Source organism: Bufo gargarizans, chromosome 7 (genome assembly GCF_014858855.1).
Source record: "Bufo gargarizans isolate SCDJY-AF-19 chromosome 7, ASM1485885v1, whole genome shotgun sequence".
NCBI classification, from domain to species: domain Eukaryota; kingdom Metazoa; phylum Chordata; class Amphibia; order Anura; family Bufonidae; genus Bufo; species Bufo gargarizans.
The window spans coordinates 44,031,303-44,050,881 of record NC_058086.1 but is presented as its reverse complement, the minus strand read 5'-3'; the positions used below and the strand labels follow the sequence as shown (position 1 = coordinate 44,050,881).

Sequence of the window (19,579 nt, the reverse complement as noted above, 5' to 3'; positions counted from 1 at the left end):
CCTTCCGTGACACATAGTTGCCAACATTCTCAAGTTTGCTGGAATTTTCCCAAATTTTAGAGGCAATCCGGCTTGTCATGGACCAGAAATGGGTGGGATTTACTTAAACCACACCAAGAGGTGGACGTAAATCGTCAGGTTTCGGGTGTGTCTGGGTCAGGGCTTTTAAAGCCTCATATTTAGTATAGAAAATATTGATAATTATGTTATATCGGGGGGAGATAATAGATGATCAGACACAAACACAGAATGGTAGATGGCATGAGGGGCAACTACTGTCTGAGGGCACAGAAGTGCCCAATATCAGCAGTGTACAGTATATACCCTTCAGTGCTGTATAATGAATGTAGCCAGGTGTATCACTCCGTTTGGACTAGTGGGGTCCAGAACCTGTTCCCTCTCTGTCCCTTTACATGGAAACAAGAGACATTTATCAAAACGGATGCAAAGGGAAAGTGGAGACGTTGCCCAAAGTAACCAATCAGATTTCAGGTTTCATTTTTCAGAGGCAGTCTGGTCATCCGCCCCGCTTTTCCTTTGCACCAGTTCTGATAAATCCCTTTTGATAGCCTAGACCCCGCGTCGTCTGAACTTAAATGACCGACTCTCAGTTTCTTTGTTTTGTTTTTTTAACAAGAAGCTCACAATGACCTCCGGAGCTTCGTCGTTATTGTCTGCGCGGCACAAGTGACGCCTCTGGGTCCGGTTCCTGTGGTAACAGAGCCGGTTCTGCACCGTTGACCGGATCGCTGATGAATTATTCACGTTATTTGGTGTCTTTTAGTTATGATGGGAATGGATGGCTTCACCCCACAGGGGTTGCAGACGTTTCATCCTCATGAAATTAATAAACCAGGATGGCGGTACAAAATTAGATTAACCCTTTAGGTAAAGTCAGGGGGTGTTGAAGCCTTACTCGCCTGTCTCATCCCTGCAGATCTAGCGCCTCTAGTACTTCTCTCCGGTGCTGCAGTGATGAAGTCCTGACCTACCTTTTTCGGGGGCTTTGTAAAACCCCTTAAAAAGGGCTGTTCCCACATATGGGTGTTACCCAGCTTTCTATGGTCCTTGGGCGTCACATAACTTCTGGATTCAGCCACAGTCAGACGTGGTGAAAGGCATATTTTCTTGCACATTTTCGGCGCAGGTCCCACAAATGACAGTACAATACATGCTCATGGGGTTATCAACATTTTTTGCAACTGTCGCCTCGCAGTTGCAGAGTGTCGCGTGTCTCATTGCGACACCATTGACAAACATTACAGGAAATATTGCACGACTTATGTCGCCGTGTAGCCGAACCGTTATGCAGTCACTTATGAGAGGTGCAGAAGCAGCCGAGTCGTGACTCACATAGAAGAGAAGTAGGACAGCCGAGCACATGCATGCCACCTCACCAGGCAGGACAGGGGTTGGGGTGCCCCATTTTGGAGATATATGCAGCTCCCAGAGGTGAGACTCGCACATATCAGACATTTATGGCATATCCTGTACCGGGATACCTCTTTAAATAAAAGCTGCTCCCGCACCTCCGGACTGATTGTTTTAGCAGCGCTAATGACGCATCATTAATCATTTTCTGTCTGGTTCCTTTAACAGCGTCTCATAGATCTGGTGACAATAAGATATCTGACTCCCCACAGTCTTATAATAATCGCTGCAGCCTTGGGATGATCATTAACCATCATCTAATGAATAATTAATAAAACTGACTAAGGGCACATTTTCTGATCCAGCAGAAAGGAGCCGCCCAATAATCTGACATCCACTTCGGGTGCCTGTCCGCCGCCGCAGAGGTGACACCTCCTACCATGTCTGCATTATCACCTGCCATAAATTAATGATGACGTCATTAGTGTTTCTTCTGTCTTGGTTCCTTTGATCTTATTTTTACTTTCCTCATGGACTGATTGGAGCGTTAACCCTTCATTGTAAAGTCTTTATAATCAGGTCCATCAGTCCATGCGATTCTATGCACATTAAAGGGGAGGTCTGATTTCAATAGAGGGGATCCTCTGTTCAAGATCCTTAGCTTCAGAGGAGAGAATGGCTACCAAGAGCGCCCGTTTGGAGGACCTGGCACATCCATGTATTGCATAGGCAGCCTACTGATTTCAAGCTAAACAGTGTAATGCCTCATTTCCCCTGTGGTGGCGCTGCAGGGTAACTGAACATTTCATGCTGGGTTCGGCCATTGATTACAGCTGATCCCTGGAGATCCCCACAGCAAGAAACACAATATCTATAGAGAACTGTGCAGAGCAAATATCCCTTCTAAAAACTTTTTCTTATGAAGACAACTTATGTCCATAGGTCTTATTAAATTGTACAGAATAAATAAAAAAATCTTCCTAAAACAGCGCCACTCCTGCCCACAGGCATTGTGCGGTATTGCATCTCATCCCAACTCCACTGAAGCGAGACAAACCATGGACAGATGTGCAGCTGCTTTTGGCTTTTTTCTGTTTTTGAGGTGCCCGGTAGCTGTTTATCCCCCACTACACGACCGTATGTATTTTTTTGCGGTGTCTGCATTTTTGTTCGTGTGCATTCCGTATTTTGCGGAACAGAACAGCTGGCCCCTAATAAAACAGTCCTATCCTTGTCCGTAATGCAGACAATAATAGGACATGTTCTATTTTTTTGCGGAATGGAAATACGGACATATAGAAACGAAATGCACACAGAGTAACTTTTGTTTTGTTTGCGGACCCGCAAAAAAATCCCAGAACGGACATGGAAAGAAAATACGTTTGTCTGCATGAGGGCTTAGTCAGTATAGAGGGCTGCAGCAAAGATTTGCTCTTGCACTGGACGCGTCACCATATATTTTAGTAGTGTAAGGCCTCTTTCACACTAGCGTGTGCGGCCCGTGCTCGTGCTGCGGCCCACAAAATGTGGGCTGCAATGCACGAGCACAGTCCGTGGGGCAGCCGCAGCTGATCGTGGACCCATTCACTTGAATGGGTCCGCAATCCGGCCGTTGCGCAAAAAGATATGACATGTTCTATCTTTTTGCGGAACGGAAGTATTAGACGAAACCCCACGGAAGCCCTCCGTAGTGCTTCCGTAGGGTTCCGTTCTGTGGTTCCGTTCCGCACGATTCCGCATCTCCGGATTTGAGGACCCATTCAAGTGAATGGGTCCGCATCCGTGATGCGGAATGCCCACGGAACCCCGCCCGTGTATTGCGGCCCGCAATACGGCAACAGGCCACTCACGCCAGTGTGCAAGAGGTCTAACACAGACGGGGCAGGTTATGTGCGGTTTTTCCACGCAGATTTTCTTTGCTTTTATCTTCTGTGCAGAAATTGACGTATTGTGGATTCTAGAGCATGCTTATTGTTTGTGTGATTCTGCATTCTCTGTAGAGTGGTTTTCCCCATAGACATCAATGGGGTTGTTACCATGAACGTAAAATCTACACCAAAAACCACATAAAAAATGCACAAAGATGTGATAAATAGTGTGGATTTATGGTGCGGGTTTCTGCACACAAATCTGCGTCGTGTGCAGGCGCCTTAATACGACAAATCCCCTGCAGTAAAATGTGGATACATGAGCAGCAGGACCCCTAGATAATAATATTACTGTCAGGAGAGCTTCCCGGAAAAAAAAGCGTGGATTAACCCTTTAGGGTAGGTTCACAATGAGGATTAAGCACGAGTTTGAGCTTGGATTCGGTGCCGAAAACCAAACTGAATCTGTGCTGAACCCGCCTCCCATTGTTTACAACACTGCAGTTTATCCTACGCTGTTTTAAAGACTGCACAAAGTATACACGGGTCCATTTTTGGCGCGGTTACCACATGGCTCCCTGGCAAAGTAGCAGTGGGAGCCTACTCGCGGATCAGCTCCATTCAATGGCACTAAACGTAGAGCGAGTGCGCATGAAAACCTATGGCAGAAACCACAGCGCAACGGCTTCTGCCATGGGATACATGGAGGCAGACAAAATCTTCCATGTGAAACGACCCATACACTCCATTACATGGTTTCAGGGTGGCACCTAGTGGTCATTTTTGGTATTGCATGTTTCCTTAATTTTATGCATATGTTCACTAATAATATATTTTTGTTAGTAATATTCTATGTTTTCTTTGAAATAACAGTAATTGATGCTTGTTTTAAGTTACGTCGGACATAAGAAAGCTATTTTCAAACATACAAACTTAACAGTTCCTTGTTTAACTGGTGATAAGCGGCTTTGATGGTGCCTTGCAGCTGCTTATCCCTAATGACAACTGTTGTGGATTACCGCATAGTAATACAGTCCCAGCAAATTGAATGAGATTTGACAAACCTCATGTACACTTTGCGTATATTTTATGCACAGAAATTGACCGGCCGTGCAGATTTTTTAATCGCCAGCATGTCAATTATTTGTGCGATTCGGAACCCTAGATAGAGCATTTTTCAAAACAGCAATAAATAGTGCAGATTTATGTGCATTTTATTTAATGCGGAATTCATGCAAATACGTCCCAGCGGTAAATTCTCTGTATGATGGATTTTCCGTAGAGGCTTCTTCAGTCGGAATCTCCTGCTGTGGCTCCTCTCTGCTTCAGGCAGGATTTTACTTGTAAGGCACAAGCGCCCTCTTGTGGCAACCGAGGGATAGTACAATGGTAAATGATAATACCCATTCATAGGGCTCATTCACACGACAGTGATTAATGGTCGTTACTTGGCCATTTTTAGAAACATTGCAGTCTAAAAGGATATTCACCTGGCTGGTTTTTAACAGCAGTGGTCAAAAAAATAGGACATGTTCTATTTTTGGCCATTTTCATGGCCAGAAATCAGTGGACCCGCCTAACGACCAAAATAGGTCGTTAGGCGGGTCCACTGATTTCTGGCCATGAAAATGGCCAAAAATAGAACATGTCCTATTTTTTTGACCACTGCTGTTAAAAACCAGCCAGGTGAATATCCTTTTAGACTGCAATGTTTCTAAAAATGTTTGTTTGTTTTAAAAAAAAAGGTACTTTCAGGGGATAAAATAAAAAATATATAATACTCGGCTCTTCCACTTGCACACAAGGTAATGCTCACTCCTCACTGGAAGCAGCAAGACCTGTGCTCCCAGCACGATATATGATCCCAGCCTCATATGATCACTGGTATTGGGAGGCACTCTGGGGACCACTGGATGTCCAGGGGGTGCTAAGGGGAAATTACGTATACTGGGGGGCATTACTTATATTGCAAGCACTAAGGGGGGCATTACTTTTACTGCAGGAAAGTAAGGGAGGTATTGCTTATACTGGGCGGTACTAAGGGGGGCATTGAATGTCCAAGGGGCACTATGGGAGCATTATATATACTGACGATACTGCAGGGCTTGGAATGTTAAAACAAACAAAAAAAAGCCTATGAAATTCATCCATTTTTAATGGCTGTTTTTAACGGCCGTTAAAAAAGAATAGACAGAGAGAAAATAGATGCACACACAGATGCAAAATTAAATGAAAGTGAAAAAACGGACAGTTTATTTGTGTTTTCTTCACTGTAGTGTGAATGCCCCCTTACATTGCCCATTATATGATCTGTGCTTCAGCCATTCACTTGAATATAGTCTATTATAAAGCTTTTAGAGTGGGAGCGTAAATGCAGTAATCTTCTTTTGCAACTCAGTGTGAGGGCTCATTCACATGACATTTTTTGCCACTCGGGTGCGGACCCATTCACTTCAATGGGGCCGCAAAAGATGCGCACAGCACTCCGTGTGCTGTCCGCATCCATTGCTCCGTTCCGTGGCCCCGCAAAAATTATAGAACATGTCCTATTCTTGTCCGTTTTGCTGACAAGATCAGGCATTTCTATTATGGGCCGTCTGTTCCGTTCCACAAATTGCGGAAGGGACACGGGCGGCATCCATGTTTTGCGGATCCGCAAAACACGGCATGTCGTGTGAATGAGCCCTAAAGCGGTATAGGTGTCCAAATAAACCTTTTATGTACTGAGGAGGGGGGGGGGGGGGGCGGAGCAGCGTAGATAGAAATCATAGGGCCCTAAAGCAAAATTTTAAATGTGCACCCCACAAATCTAAGGCTGGTTGATGTGGCGTAGTTGAACCTGGCATTTTGTGTCGCTCTTCTCAGTGTTTTTCAACTTTTTTCTCCATGAATTTCGCAAGGTGTTTTGGGGTCGCTTTTTAAAATTATTTTCTGAATTTTTTTCCGCGGAATTTCCAAAATACCACAAAAAAGCACTGTGTGCACTGCTCCAATATTTGATTACTGACAGGTTTTTTTATACGCTGTTAGACCACCTTTGTAGAGATTGTTAACAGTCTGCAACAGTTGATTATGTCATAGAAAGTATGGTGTCCAATCATTACATTAAGTATGTATGCCTATGAATCTGATTAACCTGCCCTAGTGATTTCCACTTCACTGCTTTTCCTTCCCATTGTAAATAATAAAACCTAGGCCTGCAACCACCACTAGGGGGAGCTAAGAACATATGAATTCATACACTTACTATAGAGAAGCTGTATGGGTCTCCCCCTAGTGGTGGCTGCAGGAAAACTAATTGTGTGGGGAAGCAGCAAATACACTGCAGTGCTGGCCCCACATCCACCACGGCCCTAATAGCAGAAGCAGGGTTTAGCTCCATGGAAAAGGTACACCACCAATATACATGTCCCTATAGTAGAACTGGAATTTTACCATTTTTATTTGGATCCTATTTTTTTTTTGTCATCATTGCGCAGACACATCATCGGTACGATCTGGTAGGCATGGGCATGTAATCAGTGCCAGGAACAACGCCTTATATTCTTCAACAAATCTTCACTGATGCTGTCAGGATGTATGACTGTAGTTTTACTATAGGACTCCAGATACTCTAAGCAAAATTCACAAAAAAAAAAGATAATAATCGGCTGCGCAACACCTGGATGAAATGCCTCTCAGGACAACTGGGCGGTGATATTGAGCACTTAAAATATGTACATTTCCAAATAGATCCATTAGGTGGCAATATAGAGCTGAACAAACAGAAATGACCACAATGGACCACTAGAGGGAGCTAGTATATTAAGTCATACCATTAGATCAGGATTCACATGCCCCTCATTTCTGTGTATGAAATATTCCATGTTTGCTTCAGGGTTATAGAACTACCATTTATGACCTGTTCTTTTTTTTGTTTTGTTTTTTTTGCAGTTTTGATGTTGAAAATGGCCCAGCTGCAGGACGTAGCCCCTTGGACCCCCAAACCAGCCCAGGCTCAGGACTCGTTCTTCACGCAAACTTTCCGAATCACAACCAGCGGCGGGAATCCTTCCTGTACCGGTCAGACAGCGATTATGACCTATCACCAAAGACTATGTCCAGGAACTCCTCAGCTGCAAGTGAGCAGTAAGTCAAGATGGATTCCTTGCAGTCCCTGCTGATGCTGTGATTCTAATTAGTTTCACCACTGACCATTTTACCTATGATCACCATAACACAGGGTTTTTGGCTGGAGCACCTGAGAAGCAAATCTTCCATATTGTTTTAGTACCATAGTCTTAAAGGGAACCTGTCACATAGAACTTGGTGTCTGAGCTGCAGGCAGAGTATTACAGAGCAGGAGGAGCTGAGCAGATTATATATACAGAGAACCTGTCACCGTGTAATCTGCAGGCAGCGTGTTATAGAGCAGGAGGAGCTGAGCAGATTATATATACAGAGAACCTGTCACCATGTAATCTGCAGGCAGCGTGTTATAGAGCAGGAGGAGCTGAGCAGATTATATATAGAGAACCTGTCACCATGTAATCTGCAGGCAGCGTGTTATAGAGCAGGAGGAGCTGAGCAGATTATATATAAAGAGAACCTGTCACCATGTAATCTGCAGGCAGCGTGTTATAGAGCAGGAGGAGCTGAGCAGATTATATATACAGAGAACCTGTCACCATGTAATCTGTAGGCAGCGTGTTATAGAGCAGGAGGAGCTGAGCAGATTATATATAGAGAACCTGTCACCATGTAATCTGCAGGCAGCGTGTTATAGAGCAGGAGGAGCTGAGCAGATTATATACAGAGAACCTGTCACCGTGTAATCTGCAGGCAGCGTGTTATAGAGCAGGAGGAGCTGAGCAGATTATATATAGAGAACCTGTCGCCATGTAATCTGCAGGCAGCGTGTTATAGAGCAGGAGGAGCTGAGCAGATTATATATAGAGAACCTGTCACCATGTAATCTGCAGGCAGCGTGTTATAGAGCAGGAGAAGCTGAGCAGATTATATATAGAGAGGACCTGTCACCGTGTAATCTGCAGGCAGCGTGTTATAGAGCAGGAGGAGCTGAGCAGATTATATATAGAGAACCTGTCACCATGTAATCTGCAGGCAGCGTGTTATAGAGCAGGAGGAGCTGAGCAGATTATATACAGAGAATCTGTCACCGTGTAATCTGCAGGCAGCGTGTTATAGAGCAGGAGGAGCTGAGCAGATTATATATAGAGAACCTGTCACCATGTAATCTGCAGGCAGCGTGTTATAGAGCAGGAGGAGCTGAGCAGATTATATACAGAGAACCTGTCACCGTGTAATCTGCAGGCAGCGTGTTATAGAGCAGGAGGAGCTGAGCAGATTATATATAGAGAATCTGTCACCGTGTAATCTGCAGGCAGCGTGTTATAGAGCAGGAGGAGCTGAGCAGATTATATATAAAGAGAACCTGTCACCGTGTAATCTGCAGGCAGCGTGTTATAGAGCAGGAGGAGCTGAGCAGATTATATATAGAGAACCTGTCACCGTGTAATCTGCAGGCAGCGTGTTATAGAGCAGGGAGGAGCTGAGCAGATTATATATAGAGAACCTGTCACCGTGTAATCTGCAGGCAGCGTGTTATAGAGCAGGAGGAGCTGAGCAGATTATATATAGAGAACCTGTCACCATGTAATCTGCAGGCAGCGTGTTATAGAGCAGGAGGAGCTGAGCAGATTATATATAAAGAGAACCTGTCACCGTGTAATCTGCAGGCAGTGTGTTATAGAGCAGGAGGAGCTGAGCAGATTATATATACAGAGAACCTGTCACCATGTAATCTGCAGGCAGCGTGTTATAGAGCAGGAGGAGCTGAGCAGATTATATATAGAGAACCTGTCACTGTGTAATCTGCAGGCAGTGTGTTATAGAGCAGGAGGAGCTGAGCAGATTATATATAGAGAACCTGTCACCATGTAATCTGCAGGCAGTGTGTTATAGAGCAGGAGGAGCTGAGCAGATTATATATAAAGAGAACCTGTCACAGTGTAATCTGCAGGCAGCGTGTTATAGAGCAGGAGGAGCTGAGCAGATTATATATAGAGAACCTGTCACCATGTAATCTGCAGGCAGCGTGTTATAGAGCAGGAGGAGCTGAGCAGAATATATATAGAGAGAACCTGTCACCATGTAATCTGCAGGCAGCGTGTTATAGGGCAGGAGGAGCTGAGCAGATTATATATAGAGAACCTGTCGCCATGTAATCTGCAGGCAGTGTGTTATAGAGCAGGAGGAGCTGAGCAGATTATATATAAAGAGAACCTGTCACCGTGTAATCTGCAGGCAGCGTGTTATAGAGCAGGAGGAGCTGAGCAGATTATATATAAAGAGAACCTGTCACCATGTAATCTGCAGGCAGCGTGTTATAGAGCAGGAGGAGCTGAGCAGATTATATATAAAGAGAACCTGTCACCAGAACCTGTCACCATGTAATCTGCAGGCAGTGTGTTATAGAGCAGGAGGAGCTGAGCAGATTATATATACAGAGAACCTGTCACCATGTAATCTGCAGGCAGCGTGTTATAGAGCAGGAGGAGCTGAGCAGATTATATATAAAGAGAACCTGTCACCATGTAATCTGCAGGCAGCGTGTTATAGAGCAGGAGGAGCTGAGCACAGGGGTGTATCTATCACAAGGCAAACAAGGCATTTGCCTAGGGCGGCACTTGCCAATGGGGCAGCAAAATGCCTTGCTTGCTTAGTGATAGTTACACAATATGCTAAATATTTTTATTGCTCCTTGTCTGATCCAATCCTTCACTATGCGAGCGGTATCGCCGGCGCCGCATAGTAAAGGAGTTGAAAGACTTACTTCCTCCTCCTCCTGACTTCCTCCCAACCTCCCCTGCCTTTTGTGTCCGCGCGCTGCCGTCCAAGTGCAGAACGGAACCTGCACACTGTCACCGTGAACACTGAGGCCAGGCCCCGGCCACCAATGCACTGATCCCTGAGCCTGCTGTCTTCAAAAACTGTAAAAGTACTTGAATTACAGTAATTCACAAAAAATCTATTACTTAGTTGTTTTGGGTTAAGGGGGTTGGGACCCATTGAGTGGTTAGAGGGGGGAGAAGGGGTGGATCAAATTTATATTAGGGGGGTGCCCGAGTTTAGTCTCGCCTAGGGCAGCACAAAACCAAGATACACCACTGGCTGAGCAGATTATATATAGAGAGGACCTGTCACCATGTAATCTGCAGGCAGTGTGTTATAGAGCAGGAGGAGTTGAGCAGATTATATATAAAGAGAACCTGTCACCGTGTAATCTGCAGGCAGCGTGTTATAGAGCAGGAGGAGCTGAGCAGATTATATATAAAGAGAACCTGTCACCGTGTAATCTGCAGGCAGCGTGTTATAGAGCAGGAGGAGCTGAGCAGATTATATATAAAGAGAACCTGTCACCAGAACCTGTCACCATGTAATCTGCAGGCAGTGTGTTATAGAGCAGGAGGAGCTGAGCAGATTATATATAAAGAGAACCTGTCACCATGTAATCTGCAGGCAGCGTGTTATAGAGCAGGAGGAGCTGAGCAGATTATATATAAAGAGAACCTGTCACCATGTAATCTGCAGGCAGCGTGTTATAGAGCAGGAGGAGCTGAGCAGATTATATATACAGAGAACCTGTCACCATGTAATCTGCAGGCAGTGTGTTATAGAGCAGGAGGAGCTGAGCAGATTATATATAAAGAGAACCTGTCACCGTGTAATCTGCAGGCAGCGTGTTATAGAGCAGGAGGAGCTGAGCAGATTATATATAAAGAGAACCTGTCACCGTGTAATCTGCAGGCAGCGTGTTATAGAGCAGGAGGAGCTGAGCAGATTATATATAAAGAGAACCTGTCACCGTGTAATCTGCAGGCAGCGTGTTATAGAGCAGGAGGAGCTGAGCAGATTATATATACAGAGAACCTGTCACCATGTAATCTGCAGGCAGTGTGTTATAGAGCAGGAGGAGCTGAGCAGATTATATATAAAGAGAACCTGTCACCGTGTAATCTGCAGGCAGCGTGTTATAGAGCAGGAGGAGCTGAGCAGATTATATATAAAGAGAACCTGTCACCATGTAATCTGCAGGCAGCGTGTTATAGAGCAGGAGGAGCTGAGCAGATTATATATAGAGAACCTGTCGCCATGTAATCTGCAGGCAGTGTGTTATAGAGCAGGAGGAGTTGAGCAGATTATATATAAAGAGAACCTGTCATCGTGTAATCTGCAGGCAGCGTGTTATAGAGCGGGAGGAGCTGAGCAGATTATATATAAAGAGAACCTGTCACCGTGTAATCTGCAGGCAGCGTGTTATAGAGCAGGAGGAGCTGAGCAGATTATATATAAAGAGGACCTGTCACCGTGTAATCTGCAGGAAGCGTGTTATAGAGCAGGAGGAGCTGAGCAGATTATATATAAAGAGGACCTGTCACCGTGTAATCTGCAGGCAGCGTGTTATAGAGCAGGAGGAGCTGAGCAGATTATATATAAAGAGAACCTGTCCCCGTGTAATCTGCAGACAGCGTGTTATAGAGCAGGAGGAGCTGAGCAGATTATATATACAGAGAACCTGTCACCGTGTAATCTGCAGGCAGCATGTTATAGAGCAGGAGGAGCTGAGCAGATTATATATAAAGAGAACCTGTCACCGTGTAATCTGTAGGCAGCGTGTTATAGAGCAGGAGGAGCTGAGCAGATTATATATAAAGAGAACCTGTCACCGTGTAATCTGTAGGCAGCGTGTTATAGAGCAGGAGGAGCTGAGCAGATTATATATAAAGAGAACCTGTCACCATGTAATCTGCAGGCAGCGTGTTATAGAGCAGGAGGAGCTGAGCAGTGATTGACAGCTGTCTGGGGACAAGGAGGTGGACTGGGCAGCTAAAATCAAAATTGAAGATGTGGGAGGGAAAACACCAACACAGAGGGTACAGTGGGGGGCAGCTACATGGCTGGTGTCCTGGATGGGTGATTGCATTGTGGGAGATGTAGTTCTGGGATGTATTCAAAACTACAGACACAGGACGGTCCAAACACAAAAGTGCAAACGCCCTTTTATCGGGTGATCACGTCTTTCATGCAGCACCTAAAATTGTCATTTTTGGGCAGCACATCGAACCATGTGATCAGGGGATGAACTGCCAACACCTGCCATTTTGCATCGGGCCATGTGAAAGGCCCAGAGCAACTTGAAATATTGTCAATCCCTCCATCTTGTATCTTCAGTATTACGCTCTGCTCCTCCCTCCATCTTGTCTCTTCAGTATAACGCTCTGCTCCTCCCTCCATCTTGTCTCTTCATTATTATGCTCTAATCCTCCTCCATCTTGTCTCTTCATTATTATGCTCTAATCCTCCTCCATCTTGTCTCTTCATTATTACGCTCTCCTCCTCCTCCATCTTGTCTCTTCGGTATAACGCTCTCCTTGTCCCTCCATCTTGTCTCTTCGGTATAATGCTCTCCTCCTCCCTCCATCTTGTCTCTTCAGTATAACGCTCTGCTCCTCCCTCCATCTTGTCTCTTCTGTATACCACTGTCTTTCTCCCTCCATCTTGTTTCTTCATTATAACGCTCTCCTCCTCCCTCCACCTTGTCTCTTCAGTATAACGCTCTCCTCCTCCCTCCATCTTGTCTCTTCAGTATAACGCTCTCCTCCTCTCTCCATCTTGTCTCTTCTGTATAACGCTCTCCTCCTCTCTCCATCTTGTCTCTTCAGTATAACGCTCTCCTCCTCCCTCCATCTTGTCTCTTCAGTATAACGCTCTCCTCCTCTCTCCATCTTGTCTCTTCTGTATAACGCTCTCCTCCTCTCTCCATCTTGTCTCTTCTGTATAACGCTCTCCTCCTCTCTCCATCTTGTCTCTTCTGTATAACGCTCTCCTCCTCTCTCCATCTTGTCTCTTCTGTATAACGCTCTGCTCCTCCCTCCATCTTGTCTCTTCTGTATAACGCTCTCCTCCTCTCTCCATCTTGTCTCTTCTGTATAACGCTCTCCTCCTCTCTCCATCTTGTCTCTTCTGTATAACGCTCTGCTCCTCTCTCCATCTTGTCTCTTCTGTATAACGCTCTCCTTCTCTCTCCATCTTGTCTCTTCTGTATAACGCTCTCCTCCTCTCTCCATCTTGTCTCTTCTGTATAACGCTCTCCTCCTCTCTCCATCTTGTCTTTTCTGTATAACGCTCTGCTCCTCCCTCCATCTTGTCTCTTCTGTATAACGCTCTCCTCCTCTCTCCATCTTGTCTCTTCTGTATAACGCTCTGCTCCTCCCTCCATCTTGTCTCTTCTGTATAACGCTCTGCTCCTCCCTCCATCTTGTCTCTTCTGTATAACGCTCTGCTCCTCCCTCCATCTTGTCTCTTCTGTATAACGCTCTGCTCCTCCCTCCATCTTGTCTCTTCTGTATACCACTGTCTTTCTCCCTCCATCTTGTCTCCTCTTGCTCCCCGTCCATGTTGTTCACAGTTCTCCATCGCTGTAATATTTTCTGACCTGTTGTTTTGCTCTTTCAGGCACGGGGATGACCTGATTGTGACTCCATTCGCCCAGGTACGTGTTCTTCTTCTGTCTCATTATCTATGATCCGCTACTCCTACTTTTGGATATATCAGTACAATCGCAAAACAAAAAAAACAGCTCTCATTTTGCAAGTTACACAAGAACAAGAAATCAGTGATCTGATTGGCTACTATGGCCGCCATTGTTTTCCTGCCCCGACTGACGCTCCTCCGCCTCCCTTGCAGGTGCTGGCCAGTCTGCGCAGCGTCAGGAATAACTTCACATTATTAACCAATCTTCAAGGAGCTCCAAACAAGTAAGTGAGAAAAATGATAAAATCCACTCAAAAGTGCACGTTCAGCCTCGGCTGTAGTAAGGGTCAAGGGTGTTAAAAGTGTTTTTGTGTCTCACTTGTCTCTGTTTGCTGTCAGTGAATGGAAACGTTCTTGAGAAAACATAAAACACCTGGAACTGGTCCTGCTCACACAGCTGATGGACTTGTTAGGGTGCGTGCACACGATGCGGATTACGTGCGGAAAAAATACAGCGTAATACCGTGCCAGCAAAGTGTATGAGATTAGACAAATCCCACGCACACTTCGCTTTTTCTTAAGTGCAGAAATTGACCTGCTGTGTGGATTTTGAAACCCGCAGCATGGCAATTGCTGCCTTTTTCTTGTGCGGATTTCACCCTTTTTAATGGAAGGATGAGGTCTATGGAAAATGCGCATTAAATACACACCAAAAAAATCGAATTAATAGTGCAGATTTATGTGCGTTTTTTTGTGCAGCCACCCTTATAATGTGGGGCTATCATCCTGGAGTCCAAGACGAGAGAGAGAGCGATTGGTGCTGCTGTGTTTAGCCCACAGAGCATTGTCTACGCTGCGCCGGTAAAGGACGCTGCGTCCCCTTCATTGTCGGGACTGGGGGGGGGTCCCAGAGGTTGACCCTCGCTGATCACAAAGTGATGGCATATACCAGTGACATAGGCCTCCAGTAACTCAGAAATTATTGTAATCCAGCATAGAACTGCAGGGCGATCTCAAAAGACCAGAAGTTGAATACATCCGATAACGCGTCAGTTCGTAAATAGCTTGTCCCATAACTAGGCAAAAACTTCCCAACCCTTTCACATAAGTCATCTGTTGTTTTTTCATGTTTTTTTTCCTGCTATATCTGCATGCATTATTTGGTGTCATTCTACAACATGTTCTAGCTTTAGATATTAATAATAATATACAGCTATACCATAACGGACAGCCACATTACTTTCTGTCATTGGGATTTAGTTGGGTAGTGATACAATCTGTCCACTAGATGGCGCTGTGAGAGGTCCTACTAGACATTGGAGAGCCAGGCTGCTTATGACAGTAAGGCCTCATGCACACGACCGTATTTTGTTTCCGTGTCCGATCCGGTTTTTTTGCGGATAGGATGTGGACGCATTTATTTCAATGGGTCTGCAAAAAACTAGGCATTAACAAGGATAGGCATTATGACAACAGATCCACAAAAAAAACAGATGCCATACTGAACGTCATCCGTTTTTTTTGCGGATCGGAAATTTGCGGACCGCAAAACACATACGGTCGTGTGCATGCAGCATAAAGGACATAATAATCAGACTCCAGTTCATTGGCATATGGCGGCTCTGCTGTACTCCAGTATAAGTGCCTGGCACCACACGCTTGCAGGATCAGTGCTGCTACAGTGGAAAATCACCTGCCAGGCTGAAGTACAGGAGCTCATATCCTTCATTGACTTCCAAAACTATTCACCCCTGAACCTCCGGTGATTTAGCATTCCAAACAGAGGGGCATTTCTGATACTTTGGAGTCAGGCCATATGTAATAAAGATTTGTATAGAATTAGAAAACATGGCTGCTGTCTCTCAGAATTCATGCCACATGGTTGTGCCTGATAGTACAGCTCACCTCTGTGTAAAGCCGGGCTGTAGCTGTCGTGGAAGCAGCTGCTAGGGGGCCCGAACTCAGAAGGGGCACACCCAGGAGGAGGCATACAAGGTTTTATTGCTAGGCCCCTCAACGGTATTGTACAATGACATTATGTATAGTGACACAGTGATGTGACATACAGTATATACATAGGAAACGGACGGAGCGTCTGCCGGGTCTGGTCTGAGAGAGCAATCTTGAGTGGCCCCAGGAGCGGAGGTTGCATGAGAGGACGGGGTTGGGAAGAAGTTGCTAGAGGAAGGGAAACCGGTTCAAAAATTTGCTGTGGGGCACAGTCATTTCTAGTAATATCAGTGAAGAAAGCGACCATGTTTTTCTATTTGGGAAATGGCATAAACAGCAATTCCCTTAAAAACACTTCAGGTATCTGTATTGCTCCATTTAGATTACATTCCCAGTCCCAGCACATCAGCGGACACGATATGTATTATAAATGCTGCTCCGCAGGCAGAATTCAGGTCTCATCCATGTATTCTGTAGGCTAATCTGCAAGAAACTTAGATTCTCAGTACTCCTACAAAGTTAGTAACCAACCTTATACATCATGGGGGAGATTTACTAATTCTGTCCTAAAGGTAGACAGGATAGAACTAGACCAGACAGGCAGAAACTGCACCAAATTCATCACAGTCACGCACGCTGATATATTTGGCGCAACTTGCTAGATATGTTTTCTCTTCCTTACACCACCTCACGGCTGGAGTAATATTTTGCACTAAATGACTGGTGCATACGATTAATAAATCTAATGCGTTTTAAAACCCCACACAACCATGCACACAAGACATCCTTATAGAGGCCAGATCTTCGTTTTTCTGACACGGTGCTCCAAATCCCCCCCGCACAGATACAGAGTTAAAGGACATGTCCACAGAGAAATGAAGCAACTTTGCAATAAGGCCACTTTCGCGTATTTTGCAGGTCCGTCATGGATCTGCAAAAATGCTTCCGTTACAATAATACAACACATGCATCCGTCATGAACGGATCCAGTTGTATCATGTCTTCTAGAGCCATGACGCATCCGTCTTGAACACCATTGAAAGTCAATGGGGGACGGATCAGTTTTCTATTGTGTCAGAGAAAACGGATGCGTCCCCATTGACTTACATTGTGTGTCAGGACGGATCCGCCTTGCTCCGCACCACATCACGGACAGAAAAACGCTTCTTGCAGTGTTATTCTGTCCGCGATGGGAGCGTAACCAAACAGAACGGAATGCATTTTGGTGCATTCCGTTTCGTTCAGTTCAGTTTTGTCCCCATTGACAATGAATGGGGACAAAACTGTAGCGTTTTCTTCCGCTATTGAGATCCTATGATGGAATTCAATAGCGGAATTGAAAACGCTAGTGTGAAAGAAGCCTAAGGCTACTCTCACACTAGCGGCCGGACGGATCCGACAGGCTGTTCATCCTGTTGGATACGTCCTGCCGCTATTTTGCGTGCCGCTGGACCGCCGCTCTGTCCCCATTGACTATAATGGGGACGGGGGTGGAGCTCCGGCGCAGCACGGCAGTGCACGGCGAGAGGCCACCGGACTAAAAGTACTGCATGTCCGACTTTTTAGTCCGGCAGACTCTCACCGTGCACTGCCGTGCTGCGCCGGAGATCCGCCCCCGTCCCTATTATAGTCAATGGAGACGGAGCGGTGGTCCTGCGACACGCGAAATAGCGGCAGGACGTATCCAACAGAGTGAACAGCCTGACGGATCCGTCCGGCCGCTAGTGTGAAAGTAGCCTTAAGTTCTAATTACTAATTTTTCTACAACATTCTTTATACAGTTCCTCTGCAGACTTATATGTCTCCAAGGTAACAGACAACAAACATGTAGTCTGATCCTGCAGTCATATGTCCTTCTATTAGTAAGTTCCTGCTCACTTACCAAATGTAAAGTACGGGACAAATACAGTTGCAAGAAAAAGTAACCCTTCCCATAGCTTTCTAGCATCCTTACAGTTAATAAAAACTTTACCTTTATGATCAATCGTGGACTTATAAAACCGGCAAAAAACATCTTTGTAGCATATGCAAATGAGGGTTAGCAAGTGCCCAGGGGCGGCGTTACCCTTGTAGGTGCCCTGCTAGCTCAGCCTTTTCTTCGCTTCCCCCTGCCCCTTCCTTCCCTCCACCCGCCCATCCTTTCCCGCCTATCTACTAACTTCTTGTTTCGTAGAGATCCCGTGCCTGCGCACTCAGTCCGTCGGCCGGCGCATGCGCACTGCGATGCCCATTCCTTGTACGGCATCACAGTAATTAATGCACATGCGCCGGCTTCGTGCCGTTAGCCCGGCGCATGCGCATTAATTACTGTGATGCCGTACAAGGAATGGGCATCGCAGTGCGCATGCGCCGGCCGACGGACTGAGTGCGCAGGCGCGGGATCTCGGCGAAACAAGAAGTTAGTAGATAGGCGGTCAGAGGGAAAGGATGGGCGGGCGGAGGGAAGGAAGGGGAAGGGGGAAGCGAAGAAAAGGCTGAGCTAGCCTACGAGGGTAACGCCGCCCCTGGGCACTTGCGAGCCCTCATTTGCATATGCTACAAAGATGGTTTTTGCCGGTTTTATAAGTCCACGATTGATCATAAAGGTAAAGTTTTTATTAACTGTAAGGATGCTAGAAAGCTATGGGAAGGGTTACAAAGGTGAAATGTTGATAACAGACTCCCTTTAAGTTCTCCTGCAAAATGTCTTGATAAACTTGGGAATTCATTTTTCCTTTGATGATAGCAATCCGTCCAGGACCTGACGCAGCAAAGCAGCCCCAAACCATGATGTCCCCACCACCATACTTCACAGTTGGGATGAGGTTTTGAGGTTGGTGTGCTGTGCCTCTTTTTCTCCACACATAGTGTTGTGTGTTTCTTCCAAACAACTCAACTTTGGTTTCATCTGTCCACAGAATATTTTGCCAGTACTGCTGTGGAACATCCAGGTGCTCTTGTGCAAACTGTAAACGTGCAGCAACGTTTTTTTTGGACAGCAGTGGCTTCCTCTGTGGTATCCTCCCATGAAATCCATTCTTGTTTAGTGTTTTACGTATCGTAGATTCACTAACAGGGATGTTAGCATATGCTAGAGACTTTTGTAAGTCTTTAGCTGACACTCTAGGATTCTTCCTCACCTCATTGAGCAGTCTGCGCTGTGCTCTTGCAGTCATCTTTACAGGACGGCCACTCCTAGGGAGAGTAGCAGCAGTGCTGGACTTTCTCCATTTATAGACAATTTGTCTTACCGTGGACTGATAAACAGCAAGGCTTTTGGAGATACTTTTATAACCCTTTCCAGCTTTATGCAAGTCAACAATTCTTAATCGTCGATCTTCTGAGAGCTCTTTTGTGCGAGGCATCATTCACATCAGGCAATGCTTCTTGTGAAAAGCAAACCCAGAACTGGTGTGTGTTTTTTTATAGGGCAGGGCAGCTGTAACCAACACCTCCAATCTCATCTCATTGATTGGACTCCAGTTGGCTGATACCTCACTCCAATTAGCTCTTAGAGATGTCATTAGTCTAGCGGTTCACATACTTTTCCACCTGCACTGTGAATGTATACATGGTGTGTTCAATAAAAACATGGTAACATTTAACTCTTTGTGTGTTATTAGTTTAAGCAGACTGTGATTGTCTATTGCTGTGACTTAGATTAAGATCAGATCACATTTTATGATCAATTTGTACAAAAATCCATATCATTCCAAAGGGTTCACATACTTTTTTTTGCAACTGTAGAAGGGGTATGACTGCAGGATCAGACTGCACAGTTTTTTTGTCGCTCTCTGCCGCCATGGAGATTCATTGTCTGCACTCGAGCTGTAGAAACAAAACTATTCCAAATTTTGAATTAAAGGGGTTGTCTC

General features: G+C 45.5%; 1 protein-coding gene across 3 annotated transcripts in view; it reads left to right on the top strand.

The window, feature by feature from the left end:
• The window catches only part of PDE4B (phosphodiesterase 4B), a 272,125-nt gene that overhangs the window by 156,314 nt on the left and 96,232 nt on the right, over positions 1–19,579 (top strand). For all 3 annotated transcript variants that reach the window (XM_044301445.1, XM_044301446.1, XM_044301447.1), the window contains 3 exons: positions 7,173–7,367; positions 13,758–13,794; positions 13,989–14,059. In XM_044301445.1, coding sequence (XP_044157380.1) covers positions 7,173–7,367; positions 13,758–13,794; positions 13,989–14,059 — 303 coding nt within the window. The remainder of the gene's footprint in view (positions 1–7,172; positions 7,368–13,757; positions 13,795–13,988; positions 14,060–19,579) is intronic.